Source organism: Micrasema longulum, unplaced genomic scaffold (assembly GCF_059751315.1).
Source record: "Micrasema longulum isolate JH-2025_06_02 unplaced genomic scaffold, ASM5975131v1 h1tg001987l, whole genome shotgun sequence".
Classification (NCBI taxonomy): Eukaryota; Metazoa; Arthropoda; class Insecta; order Trichoptera; family Brachycentridae; genus Micrasema; species Micrasema longulum.
Window position 1 is genome coordinate 185550 of NW_028279157.1, and position 13178 is coordinate 198727.

Consider the following 13178-nt stretch of genomic DNA (forward strand, 5'->3'; position numbering starts at 1 on the left):
TCCAGTAACGATGGTACATCAATTGAGCCATTCAGCAAATTAAACATAAATATGGAGTCAATGTTATTTCTAAGTTTTTGTAGACTTGAGATTTTTAACATTGACTCCATTTCTCCGTAAGTGTAGTCTCCTCTCTCGAGGTCAATCATCCATGCTACTTTTCTTAGCAAACGATGTTGCACCGATTCGATATGATTTATCCGGTCTTCATAGAAGGGAGACCAGATCACGGATGCATATTATAAAAAAGAACGAACAAGAAAACGATATAATGTTTTAACCGTGAACATAGGAGTTAACGGAGAACAATGATATTCAATATATTTAAAATAATAAAACTTTGGATATGTAGACCACACACCGAGGTTATATTATAACAACACTAGTCTTAGGTACTCAACCCATCATCAGGTGTAAATATTTACTAAATCAAAGTACAGAATACAGAATTGTAATTACTTCGGTACTGATGGGGTTGGGTGGAGGGGGTAAGGCCGGGTGGGGTTGAGGCGGTAAGGCAGGATGAGACGGAGGTAATCAGAATACCTGAAACTAAAGTCTGTTCATTATTATAAGAATTTCCAAATAAACAAACCAGCCGCGAGTTATACGACGAAAAATAGCCTATTTCACACACATTATTTTAATCTAAACGACACGAGAAAATTATATTAGATTGACATTTATTAGATTCGATTGTTCCTATTTAAATTTGACATTTTAGTTATTTTTCGTATTTTTTTATGCAACTTCATAGTTAATGACTTGAATAAAAATATCAATAAAAACGCCTCGGTTAATAGATTTTATTAAAAGTCATATTAGCGTTACCCAATTATTTGAATTTTGGTGACCTTTTTGAACGAGTTGTATATTTAAATTTTTTTTGACTCTTTATTAAAACCAATGTTTGAGTACCCGACTACAAACTATTATTTGATTTTAACAAATTTCAACAGAGAGGGAAAACATTTTTGAGAATGGAATATGGAAGTCTAGGCATTTACAGGGCTTATGACCTGTCATTGGCTGGTTTAAGTGGCACAGGTCATAAGCCCTGTAAAAGCCTAGACTTCCATATTCCCTTCTCAAAAATGTTTTCCCTCTCTGTTGAAATAAACTTAAACATGAATAACTCCCTAGGGAGAAAATCCAGCCAGTCTGCAAGCATTTGGACATACTCAAACATTGTTGAGTTGTAAATAACTCACTATTAAAAAATGTAAATCAAGTTAGGGTAAAGTGGGGTCGAACCTCGGACCTCTGATCCGTGAGTCCGCAAAACTAGCCCCGGGACCACAACCCGATTCAAATTAAATAGTTAAATTTATCAAAATAAATTTAATGAAATTTTTTAAAAAATCATTATTTAAATTTAGCGAGTACTCTCAGGTTAAAATCCTGCAAAAGGAAATTGACTGGGGATTAGGAGGTCTTATGGTGTACAGGTTATTGCGTTTGCCAGGCATTTAATAAATAAATAAGTAAAACAATAAATTAATATGAATCCACCGTATTGTATTTTATGCCGTGTAGATTTGGGCCGATCATGCGATATCACGCAGTGGGCTCGTGGTTTGCACGTGCACAGCGATCCAGCCTCCGTGAACGTACGATTGTTGTGTTATAATAATATACTTGTGTGTGGTCCACATATACAAACAGTTTAATTTTAAATATATTTAAATGTTATTTCACAAAGTAAATGCTAAAACAATGAATAGTATTACAATTTTATATATTTTTTAAACATAACACATAGTACCTATATCAATGTAATGAGTATAAATAATATATTTTTTTTAAGTCGGTTTATTTCCGATCCTAAAAGATAAAACAAAACATACTTATACGCAAACGAAAACAAGGTCTTTGGGTAAAGAAGTATATAAGGTACCTAAATTCCTAACAGTGTACGCATATAGATTTTTTTTAGTTTTATAATTATAATAAAATTTCGGCCTGTTACAGCAAAATGTATTAAAAATCATAAATATGTCGGTCATTTATCTAGCGGGCACTCCCGCTTACTGCCAATACCCGACTAATTGAACGAATTTCTTCTTTTGTTTTTGTCTCTTTCACACAAACACCGGCCACAGAACAGCGTCTCTGTCTTCCTTGTTATAATTCCTATTCTCGTGCTCTTTCTTATACAGTTAAACATATCTATTGCGGTATGGGCATCACTTACACTCATATTATTATTCTTCGTATAGCAAGGGTAAATATTTTTCCTATTAAAATCTTGCATATTTGTAAAAAAAAAAGCTTTTTTAATTCGGTGTAGAATGTCCATTAGCATATCCTCATATTATGTTACACTTAGTTATTTTCTGGAAAATGTCTTTCTTAGTCATAATAAAATTCTTCATAACGAAGTCAATACCCTCAATTACCCTTTTTATGGTTTCTATAGAATTTGATCTAATAATCTATTTCTTATACAATGCCTTACGAAGGCGCCCTATAAAGGTCATTATTCTATTGATAAGGGCCTACGCTATTGTTGAAGAAAATTCCATCGAATCTTCCAATATGGCGCGTTATATTATTCTGTGGAGTGAAGTGAATCACACCTCAATAATGATATTTTACGTTCATTCCGATAACATAATTTAAGAAATTCCGGACAAACACTACATAAAACATCGCGTATGTAGTCTGCCCAACTGGTACATCTTGTTTTAAGGCAGACATGTTTTTATAAGCAGTGCAAAATAATAATAAAACATTACTACCTATTTCTGAAAAAAAATATTTTTTAATATGTAATTTAGAATTTCCGCAAAAACTGTCATTGCATTGGCCACGCCCTAATACGTAGCGATTCATGTTAATTTTGAACTTTGTTCCTAACCTTTCAATATTTCATAGACAATTTTCAATGCCAAAAGTCGTGTGATATTTTTTATAATTTATTTTTTAAGTAAGGAGTTTTAGTCCCAACACTTATGTATGTAAGTGAAACATGGAACTGGCAGAGCAAGGATGAAAGCCGAGTGAACGCGGTTGAAATGCGATCTCTTAGACGAATGTGTGGAAAATCAATGTATGACAGGGTTGCGAATGATGAAATCAGGCGAGAGTGTAAATCTGAGACAAGTATAATTGATAAGATTAAGAAAAGGTCTCTGAGATGGTTTGGTCACGTAGAACGAATGGACGACGAAAGAATGGTAAAACAAGTATATATGGCGAAAATGAACGGCAACGTTAGACGGGGACGACCAAGGAAGACGTGGCATGATCAGATAAACCAAAATCTTAAGTCTGGTCATGTCGAAATAAGACAGAACCGAAGGGCATGTATGACAAGATGTATGAATGTGGAAGAGGCTAGGATTGTATGCCAGGATAGACGTGTGTGGCGGTCCATTCTCTCTGCCTACCGCTACGGGGAAATGGCGTGATGGTAGTAGTATTTTTTAAGTTATGTGTGAAAACATTTTTCCACAATATCCACATTGATTTTGAACATACGATTAATTATTTTCAATCCATTTCATATATTTTTTATCGATATTCGTAGTATGATATATTGTCCTATTCTTTTTACTTTTCTCTAACCCTAAGGAAAAAATGAACGACTATTGTACCCTACCTGTTGCTCGAATGCCGATTCCATTAAAACTGCATTGAAAATGATGAAAAATCTTTATTTGCCTTTTTTTAAATTTCAGTCCTGTCCTGGCCCTTTCAAAGACTTTAGGGCTGAACAGTGTTCAGTTTACAATAAGAGACCTTTTCGTGGACGGTATTTTGTATGGCAGCCTTACATAGATGGTAAGTTGATGTTACTTTTTATCGAGGTGTCTTATAGCCGATTGACTCCTTTCTTGCATTTACGGCGAATTTGATTATGGCTCAGTAATATAAAACAAGGAAAAATACTCGTCTGACAAGAAAAGCTGCCCAAAGAAGCTCTCTGTAATCTGGTAGCCTTGACATCTTCATGCTGAAAGAAATACTACTAGGGAATAGGAATTCTTCACTGAATTGGACTTAACTGATAGGACATGATCAATTCGGCAAAATTATCACAAAACTTTTTAAAAGCTTTGAAATTAGTTTTGGAAGACACCAGATCTGTATTTCCGACAGGACCTATACCAGGGCCACGAATAGTATTTTATTATTTAAAAAGTACACATAAGATAAAAACTCTATGTCCCCCCACCTTGAAAGCTAAAATATATTGAGAAGTTACCAATTCACAAAAAAAAATCTATGGTTGTAGGTACCACAAAATGTTTGAACCAAAAATTTTTAATCTATACCTACACACATAGAATTATCAGAAGGCGCATAGAGTCATGTTTACATACAGCGCACTATGTCCGAAAATCTGACATCTCGCCTGCGCGCATGCGTAAAGTGATCGCGTTATGTTACCAGACAGCGAACATTTTACTATCGTAACACAAATATATTACAGTTTTGTGTTTTGTTATGTTATGTTTTACCACAACAAATATTTTACTGACTGGACTAGAAAAAAAAAATGTTCTTTTATTAGGCAAACTTAAAAAAAAAAACATTGAATAATCATTTTAGTAACTTACAAAATGAATACCGTTTAATATTAAGCTAAGATTTATTAATTGAAAGCCGGATAAACAAATTCACCAATCTGGCTTATCTTTTTAACAATCTGGCAGATGGTAAAATAATCGAATTCTTTAATAATATTTTTTTGTGAATTTGCTATTTACTAATGAAATGTGATCCCACCCTGTTCCCTTTTAATCCCAGCAGTATTTTGACACTAACAAACGACACAGCATGGCGTAATTGAATTTAAATAGGCGGTTACGTACTAAGCGCCGTCTACAGAGTAACTAATAGCCAAAACGAAAAACTACTAATTTATGAGTAGTTTTGTCGGCTTCAATTTAATGCGCGTACGCGGTTTCTGGACTATTATAATATAATGTTCGTGTGATGGGTTAAATTAGATTATGACTAATTCCCATAAAAAAGGTACAAAAATAGAAGCTCGTAAAATAACTCCATTTATATTTTGCAGAGAAAAATCCTTGTCTTCTCAACTGCCGGCCGATGGGCAGAGCATTTTACGCGACGCTAGCACAAGCCATCGATGGAACCATATGCGACAAGCCGGGATACAGAGCCATCTGTGTGCAGGGGCAATGCAAGGTAAGTGTCTGTGCTAACTTGGCTTCATAAAACAGTTTATAGATGTCACTAACTAAACACTTAATGACGCAAAAATATTACTTTAATTAATTTTCTTAGATAATAAAATTAAGGTATTTGTTAAAGAAAATTTATTTATGTAGATGCGTACATTTTTACACGGTGATATAAATAATAACAACTAATTTAGCGCCATCTGTGGCTTTATCGCATAAAAAGTTTTTTCGTACTGTTGTACAAATCAGTTAATTAGTTTTTATACATACAAACGGCACCTCCTTGCACCGGCTCGTTGGTCTAGGGGTATGATTTTCGCTTAGGGTGCGAGAGGTCCCGGGTTCAAATCCCGGACGAGCCCTATACCTTTTTGTTTTTTTATTTATTTACTTAACGCATTTCGTAACTTTATTCTATCAGTTAACTCAATTTAGTAATGGAGTCTGCTATTTTTCTATTTACTGTTTTTTTTAAATATTGTGTTTGAATACTTTTGCTCTTAGTCTTTTAGCTCTTAGTTGTTTTTAGTCGTTGTACAGCTTTCCTTAGGATGGGCGATCTAATCATTGCGATGATTTGCGCTCTACAGTAGGTACTTATATATATTTTTTAAATATCATATTATATGTATTTTAATATATTTAGTTAATTTATTTACGTACTTGGGGACTTAAAATTGTATTTATTTAACGTAAACGACATTGTGTTACGTAATGCGTCTTTAATCTAAAAGTTTCAGTTTTGTTTTGCTCTTTATAAAATTTACGCTTATAACAAATGTGTGATTAAAAACTTACTTCCGATTTACTATGAATTATTGATTGGCTATAATTTTGGTATATTTGCAAATATTGTTTTTTTTTGTTGTTGTTACAATGGCTGTTGTTTTCGTTTAATAAATAAAATATATATCTATGTATATATATTCATCATCATCATCATTCCATGTCCGCTCTCTAGTTGGAGCATATGGTGTCCACAAATATCCTCTAGGAATCTCTGTCGGCTTCCAGCTCCTGCGGATCCTTTCAAGTCAGGTTCGCATCTCGTAGTTCTTACATGAACTGCCAACGAACAGTCAGAAGTTGACGTTCAGGACGTCGAGAACCCTATGCCTTGTTAAGTAGGCAAGCGTGGTTAAGGCTCTCAGGAGGCATCCGCAGTACCTGCATGGCCAAGCCAACCGTATCGCCTCCGCTTGTTGACAATTGTCACCGGAGTTTGCTGCGTCCGTTCTCTTATTACTTCATTACGCACAAAATCAAACCACTGCACATTTAAGATTATTCTGAGACACCTATTCTCAAAACTCAGTAGTTTGCTGTTTTAGGCCGTAGTGAGATGCCACGATTCGCATCCGTAGAGGAGAATAAGTGTTATGCAGGCGTTATAAACAACCATTGGTTTTCACTGAGTAAATATCTGATCTCCAGAAAGCCTTCACACTGTTGAATGTGGCGCCTGCTATTCCTAGCCGCACTCCCAGTTCTTTGAGCTGCCATTTTCCGTAACCTAAACTCTCAGGTATTTGAAACTCTCGACCTTTTCGATGACTTGATTTGACAGAGTCAGGGGATTTTGGGCATCAAAGCATGAAGAGTTACACAGTACATGGGTTTTTGCAATATTGATTTTTAAACCCATGCATGCGGAGTACCTATTTGGGCTATCTACACTGGCCTGAACTATAACCGAATCATCGGCATAATCTAGGTAGCAGAGTTTTTGGAAGGAGGAGATGGACATTCCTCGATCAAGTGGAATTAAGATAAAGAATATAGGAAGTACGCACACTGAAAATTGTAAATCGCGTGGGCTCTAATATTTTCTGCAATAATTTTAGGAAAAGAAAATATTTGTTATTTTTAATAATAAAATACATATTATTATTTTCGAAGTTTCGGGGGATGCAGCGCATCCACAGTGTGCATGAGCGGAGCGCGCCGGTTGCATACAGTTTGTTATTTGGGCATTTCTTCCTTTACTTTACTTTTGACTAAGATGCTATGCCTACGTGTTGCCGTTCCGAAAGTGATTATATCACCCTCGTAGAGTATAATTTACAATAAACGCTTTGAGATCCTATAATGGCCGCCGAGCAACAAAGCACTTACCGCAAATAGTGCTCCTATTGTCTCGTTCCCGGATCCGCGAGCAGTGGGCAGTAATGGGGTCCCGCGGGGAAGCGAATTATGGCCCATCTCTCACATACAAGGTGCAAACTGTCTGCGCTGCACATTGCATCTCGATTGCAGTTTATTGCATAACTGACGGCGTCAATTTCACAGCTCGGTAATATTCCGATACCGTAATCTAGAACTTAGATTGAATTCTCGTTTTCTGGACAGAGCTTTACATTATCTTGACTTTAAATTCAAGTGGCTGACTGCTAATACAACTTTGAAACACCCCTAGTTCACAATAAATATACCGTGAGCATACAGCGAAAAGTGGCCCTGTCAAATTTGAGATTTTTTTACTAAGTTTTAGTGCTGGATTTAGTCTTTTACCTAAAAAAAAACAAATCCCCATATTTGTCAAGGTTTTTTTTTTAAATTGATAATTGTACATTGATCGAACAGCAAGTATTGAAAAAAATCAAAAAAGTCCCACACTAAAATTTTTATTGTGTTGATAATGATTTGTAAGCGTACGTATTTTACTAAATGTTATTTGATATTTGTATATAACCACTTACTGACTTTTCTTTGTCTACCGGTTTCGAGACGTACCTGTCTCTTCGTCAGGACACCAATTAAACCAACATGCAAAACCTACTATACACCTTCACCGTAGTTGTTGCACAAAAATATAAAACCAACACGACATGTATTTAAATATGCACATGCACTGATTATGAAAAGTCGGTAAGTGGTTATATACAAATATTTAATAACATTTAGTAAAATGTTTGACAACAATGTTAATGCTTTAATATTAATAATATTTTATCAGGGAGTACGCATATTGTTTAGAAATATTAATGATTAGTACATATTTTAATAATAATTAGATCTTAGTTAATATATATGAGCATTCATATATGATGTCTGTATTATTTAAGACTAAATTAAAAAAAGAAACTTAAAATAAAAAAGTGTACTGAATGGCAAAACTACGAGTATGAGTGTACGTCGACGTAAAAACTTCAATCTTGATTTGCCAACAAACAAGAATTCTGACTTGGCCAGTTTTCGTTTTATTCTCACGATATACGCTTATTTATATGATCATCATTCCCCGTTCCACACCCAATGGTGTATAAGGCTTTGCATTAGTTAACAAGGTGCAGCGTAGTTTGATAATATATGTTACATCAAGGTATGGTGATCAACCTTACGCTTTAGAAGCCGGTCCAGGGTGAGTAAAATTTCGCAGTGAAAGCACTCGCTCCTCATTCCCGAAGACCCTTGGGTATTTCTATCTGTTTCTCTCAGTGAAATATTGCAGTATAAAACTACCTTAGAAGCAAATATTTTGATTTGACCTCCCGGGAATCGAACCCTGGACGTCAATCATGGAAGGTGAACATGCCAACCACTACACATTGAGTTGGACTTTTCTCCACTTCGATTCGAAAACACTAATCTAGCATCTTAAATCTATTTATCACACATAAATGTATTCTTTATCCACCCGGACACAGACAAGGGTCTTATATTTGGCCATATAAGTAGTTATAAGTATTAGTAATATTTAAGTGTTAACATTGTTTGGGTTGGTTTTTTCCAAATTTAAAAACGAGCATCAAAACAAAAAATTGTTAAGATTGTACGTCATTCAAAATAAAATTTTCTGCTCTACATGATGTTTTGTTTGTTTTTACGTTGCATGTATTATTTTAATTAATAATAAGCCTTCAAAATGGAATGTCAAGTAGACGAAAGTGACTATTTTCGACACCTTTTTTTGTTCGCGTTTGATCTAAGGAATGTCAAAGCTACTCGCGATATTTGCGCAATGTACAGTGAAGATGCTATAAATCACTGTCTAATTTTATGTTAAAGATTGATGAGAATGTAATGTTGTAAAATAATTAAGGAGAATACATTTTTGACTAATTTGTTTTTTTTTGTTATTTATTTATTTATTTTATTTATTTGTTTATTTATACTTTGACAATGTTTGTATTCTTTTTTTATACACAATAATGTCCCCTCATGAGGTCCTATGTCCTCTTGTTCTCTTAACTTTTAAAAAAATGGACACAACTGATGTTAACAGCTAATAAATAAATAAATTAAAGAAAAAAAATAGTATAGCTATTTCTAAATTTCCTTCTGGAATAAACATATGTTATTTTATTTATTTGGGAAAAAAAAACAATAGTTTTTACCTACCAAACATATAGAAAATAAAAGTACCCACAATGAATATAAATTGTAAAAACGTTAGATAAATATTATTCACAGAGATGTAAGGTGTGTGTATGTATGTACGTACATAGTTCAATAATTGTTAAAAAAAAAAAATATTTTTTTAAATAAACAATTTTAAGAATTCTGAAATTGTATTTTAACAAAATACGTATATTTAAATACATAATAATAATTATTAAGTAAAAAAAATAAGCAAATTATAAAAATAATATCAAAAAGCATAAAAATAAAAGTTAACATACTCATATAACTAAATAGGAATTATTTTTTGTAGTAAGAATATGAATATTAAAACCCTTACCGGTCCAATGTCGAATCTTATTCGACATCAATTTCCTTTAAATATCATACTTTGTAAAATTATAAAAAAAAGATAATAAGGCCGTTACTATGTACATTTCAAAAATAAATCTCGTTTTTACTACAAATAGAGTTTTTATTGTTTTCAAATGAAAAAATTAGTTTCTTTAATTTCTCAAAGTATGATATATGGAACAATCGATGTCGAATGAGATTCGACATTGGACCGGTAAGGGCTAAAGAAAAGTAAGGTGTACTGTTTAATATATTTAAGCAAGTAGGAAAAAGAGGTTGTGTATGGAATATACAACATAATATCATATTTTATGCGTTAAATAATAGGTGCATTGATTTGAATGCAACAAATTAATAAACAGCAACTCTACATACATTCTTTAAAGTTCATACGGTACGCTATTTATAAAATAAATTTAATTATACACATTGATAAATAAGAAAAGATAAAAGAATTTGACATGAATAAGTCACTCAGATCCCAAAAGAATATTCAAATCCTTAAATTCAACACAAGTCATGGTCAAAATAGCTTTGTCTTCAAAGGTGTCAAAAATTACAATAATCTCCCCAATTAAACTAAAAACTTAAAACTAATAGGTATATAAATTCAAAGTAAATTTAAAGAAATTTTTTGAACCCGTATAAAAATTAAATTTTATTTTAATTAACATTAATATTAACATATTACAACAGAGATGAAGAACATTTAAGAAAAGGTAATATAGAAGTCTAGGCATCTACGGGGCTTCTGACCTGTCAATGGCTGGTTTAAGTGGCCACTTTACACACTGTGTAACATTCACCATTCTGCCTATATTTGAACATCTATATTCCTTCAATTCTTTCATCTGTTGATGTTTGTGAAGTTAAAGAGCTGAAACCTTTATTTTATGCGGGTGAGATTCATCTAATTGAATTATTTCACCTACATACTAGGCAACGCCTGAAAATGTTATATTTTAAATTTCTCTACTTCTTCATGGACCAGGTAATTTATCATAAGCCCTGTAGATGCCTAGACTTCTATATTAACTTATTTTAAATGTTCTTCATCTCTGTTGTAATATGTTAATACAAACAGCTCCCCAGGGAGTTAAATCCAGTCCTTGTCTACAAAAATTTTGACAAACTCAAAATATTTTTAGCATTAATATATTATTATTTTCTGTTTTTCTTTTTATATTCTCTAAGTTTTTTTTCACATATACTCGTATGTTCAAAATAATATAAATTCTAATAAATAAATAACTATGACAGTGTAAGTCACTCTCCAAGCACAAGAGATAGTCTCTTTTTTGGAGAGTTACAGTTATAACATTTACTGGATGTTTAAAGCAGATTTGTATTAGAATTTTTAAAAAACACATACCGTTTATGAAAATATATTGATCAATAAAAAAATTAAAACTTTTCCTATAAAACTTTTATATAAAAAAGCAGCATTTGAAGAACGTCACCCTTACACTGTAAAACCACCCAAGAAGTCAGATGTAATCCTTACAATAATCTTGTAGGTTTATCGAAGGGTAATCCTTATCTAAGATAACACGTATTTATATTATATACGGTGTTGTGTTATTCATCACGACTTTGCTAACGAAGGTAGTCTTAGACATGATTTCTAACTTACAAGTAACATAGGTAGCCAATGTATACTAAAGTTTCAAGCCTCATACAAGATCATACATCGGGGTATAAGCCTTTCATTTTTCTGTATCCCAGGGGGTGAAGAATACAGATCTGTGTGTGAAATATAACCAGAAACCTTGACAAGTATTTTTGATTTGATGGCTGCTCTCAGGTAAAAATCCTGAATAAGAAAATCAAGTGGAGATATGTCCGCCTCGTTGTGAAGTGGGGAGCGCATTCGCCTACCATTTTTGAGATCCTAGGTTCGATTTCTTGCGGGGTGGACGTAAAATATTAATATTTAAGGTTCTTTTAACTGCAATATTTAATTGTTCTGACATAGGAATAATTGCCTCAACTCATGTAACAAAATTAAAAAAAAAAAAAAAAAAAAAAGATCGAAATAGGCTGCATTTGTTTAACAAATGCAGTGACCTATGCTACACTATGTATTGAAATGTAAATAATGATGATGATGATTCTTATCCTCACTTTCTCAGCTGGTGGTCTAGCGGTTAACACATTAGACTCATATTGGTTATGGGTTTGTTTTGTCGTCATAAAAATGATCTTGTCCTTGAGAGGAAACCGGTCTAACTTTTCTTCATACAAACGTATTCGTATATTTTCTCATTGGATTATGGCGCTCGTTTTACCTCATTTTTTTGTCATTTCATGTCTTTTCCCTAATTGGAGCATATGGTATCCACAAAGAGCCTCCATGCATCTCTATCGGCTGCCAACTCTTTTGCGTCCTCCCAAGTCTGATATTCGTCTCGAAGTTCTAACATAAACTGCCAACATACAGTCAGCAATAGACGTCCAGGACGTTGAAAACCTGATATATATAGTTGGACAATTTATATAGCGCCATTTTTGTGAAAATCACCTCAAGGGCGCTGTACAATTAATAAATATCCCAGTACGTCTTGCAGCTACAGAGCGCATGGACGGTTGGGATTCTAGTTCCTCGTTTTCAATTAAGATCAATAAAAAATTATAACAGATAGGAGCTAGATTACAGGACGTCTTGCAGCTACAGAGCGCATAGACAGTTAGAAATTTAGCCCCCATTTACACATTTTAAAAATTGACAAATAAATTTAGTGTATTAATGATACTAAAAAAAAATAAAAATAATATGAATATGAATAATAAAAAGGAGTAAGATTACAACACGTCTTGCAGCTACTAAGCGCATAGACGATTGGAATTCTAGACCCCATTTATAAAATTTAGGTATTTTTAAGTTGGTATATGAAAGCTAGATAACCAATCATCATGATGCCTTGTAATGTTGGCTAGCGTGGTTAAGAATCTCAGGAGGCATCCGCAACTCATGGCCAAGCCAGCCGTATTGCCTCCGCTTGATGACAGTTGTCACCGGAGTTTGCTGGGTCCGTTCTCTTATTACTTAATTCCTCCCAAAGTCAATCCACCGCACACCCAAGATTCTTCTGAGACACCTATTCTCAAAACTCAGAATTTTGCTATTTTGGGTCCTAGTGAGGTGTCACGATTCGCATCCGTATCGAGTGTTTTTTGTTTGATGAATGGTTTATTATGAGATCTAGAACCATTCAAATACCCTTGAAAGCACCCAATTCATCTGCTGCCTTCGGAAGAACTGTAACTGTACAATAACTTTTTTTTAAAAATGCATAAGTTACCGACACAAAATATATTATTTTGATA

At 33.5% G+C, this 13178-nt stretch overlaps 1 protein-coding gene and 1 non-coding gene across 2 annotated transcripts in view; both read left to right on the top strand.

Moving 5' to 3' along the window:
• LOC148273326 (papilin-like) overlaps positions 1-6924 on the top strand; it is a 180716-nt gene extending 173792 nt beyond the window's left edge. The window contains exons 5-7 of the mRNA XM_088238884.1: positions 3684-3786; positions 5030-5160; positions 6871-6924. Coding sequence (XP_088095010.1) covers positions 3684-3786; positions 5030-5160; positions 6871-6924 — 288 coding nt within the window. The remainder of the gene's footprint in view (positions 1-3683; positions 3787-5029; positions 5161-6870) is intronic.
• Positions 5447-5518, top strand: TRNAP-AGG (transfer RNA proline (anticodon AGG)). The gene has a single exon. It is a non-coding gene; the product is annotated as a tRNA-Pro (tRNA).
• Positions 6925-13178: the final 6254 nt, after the last annotated feature.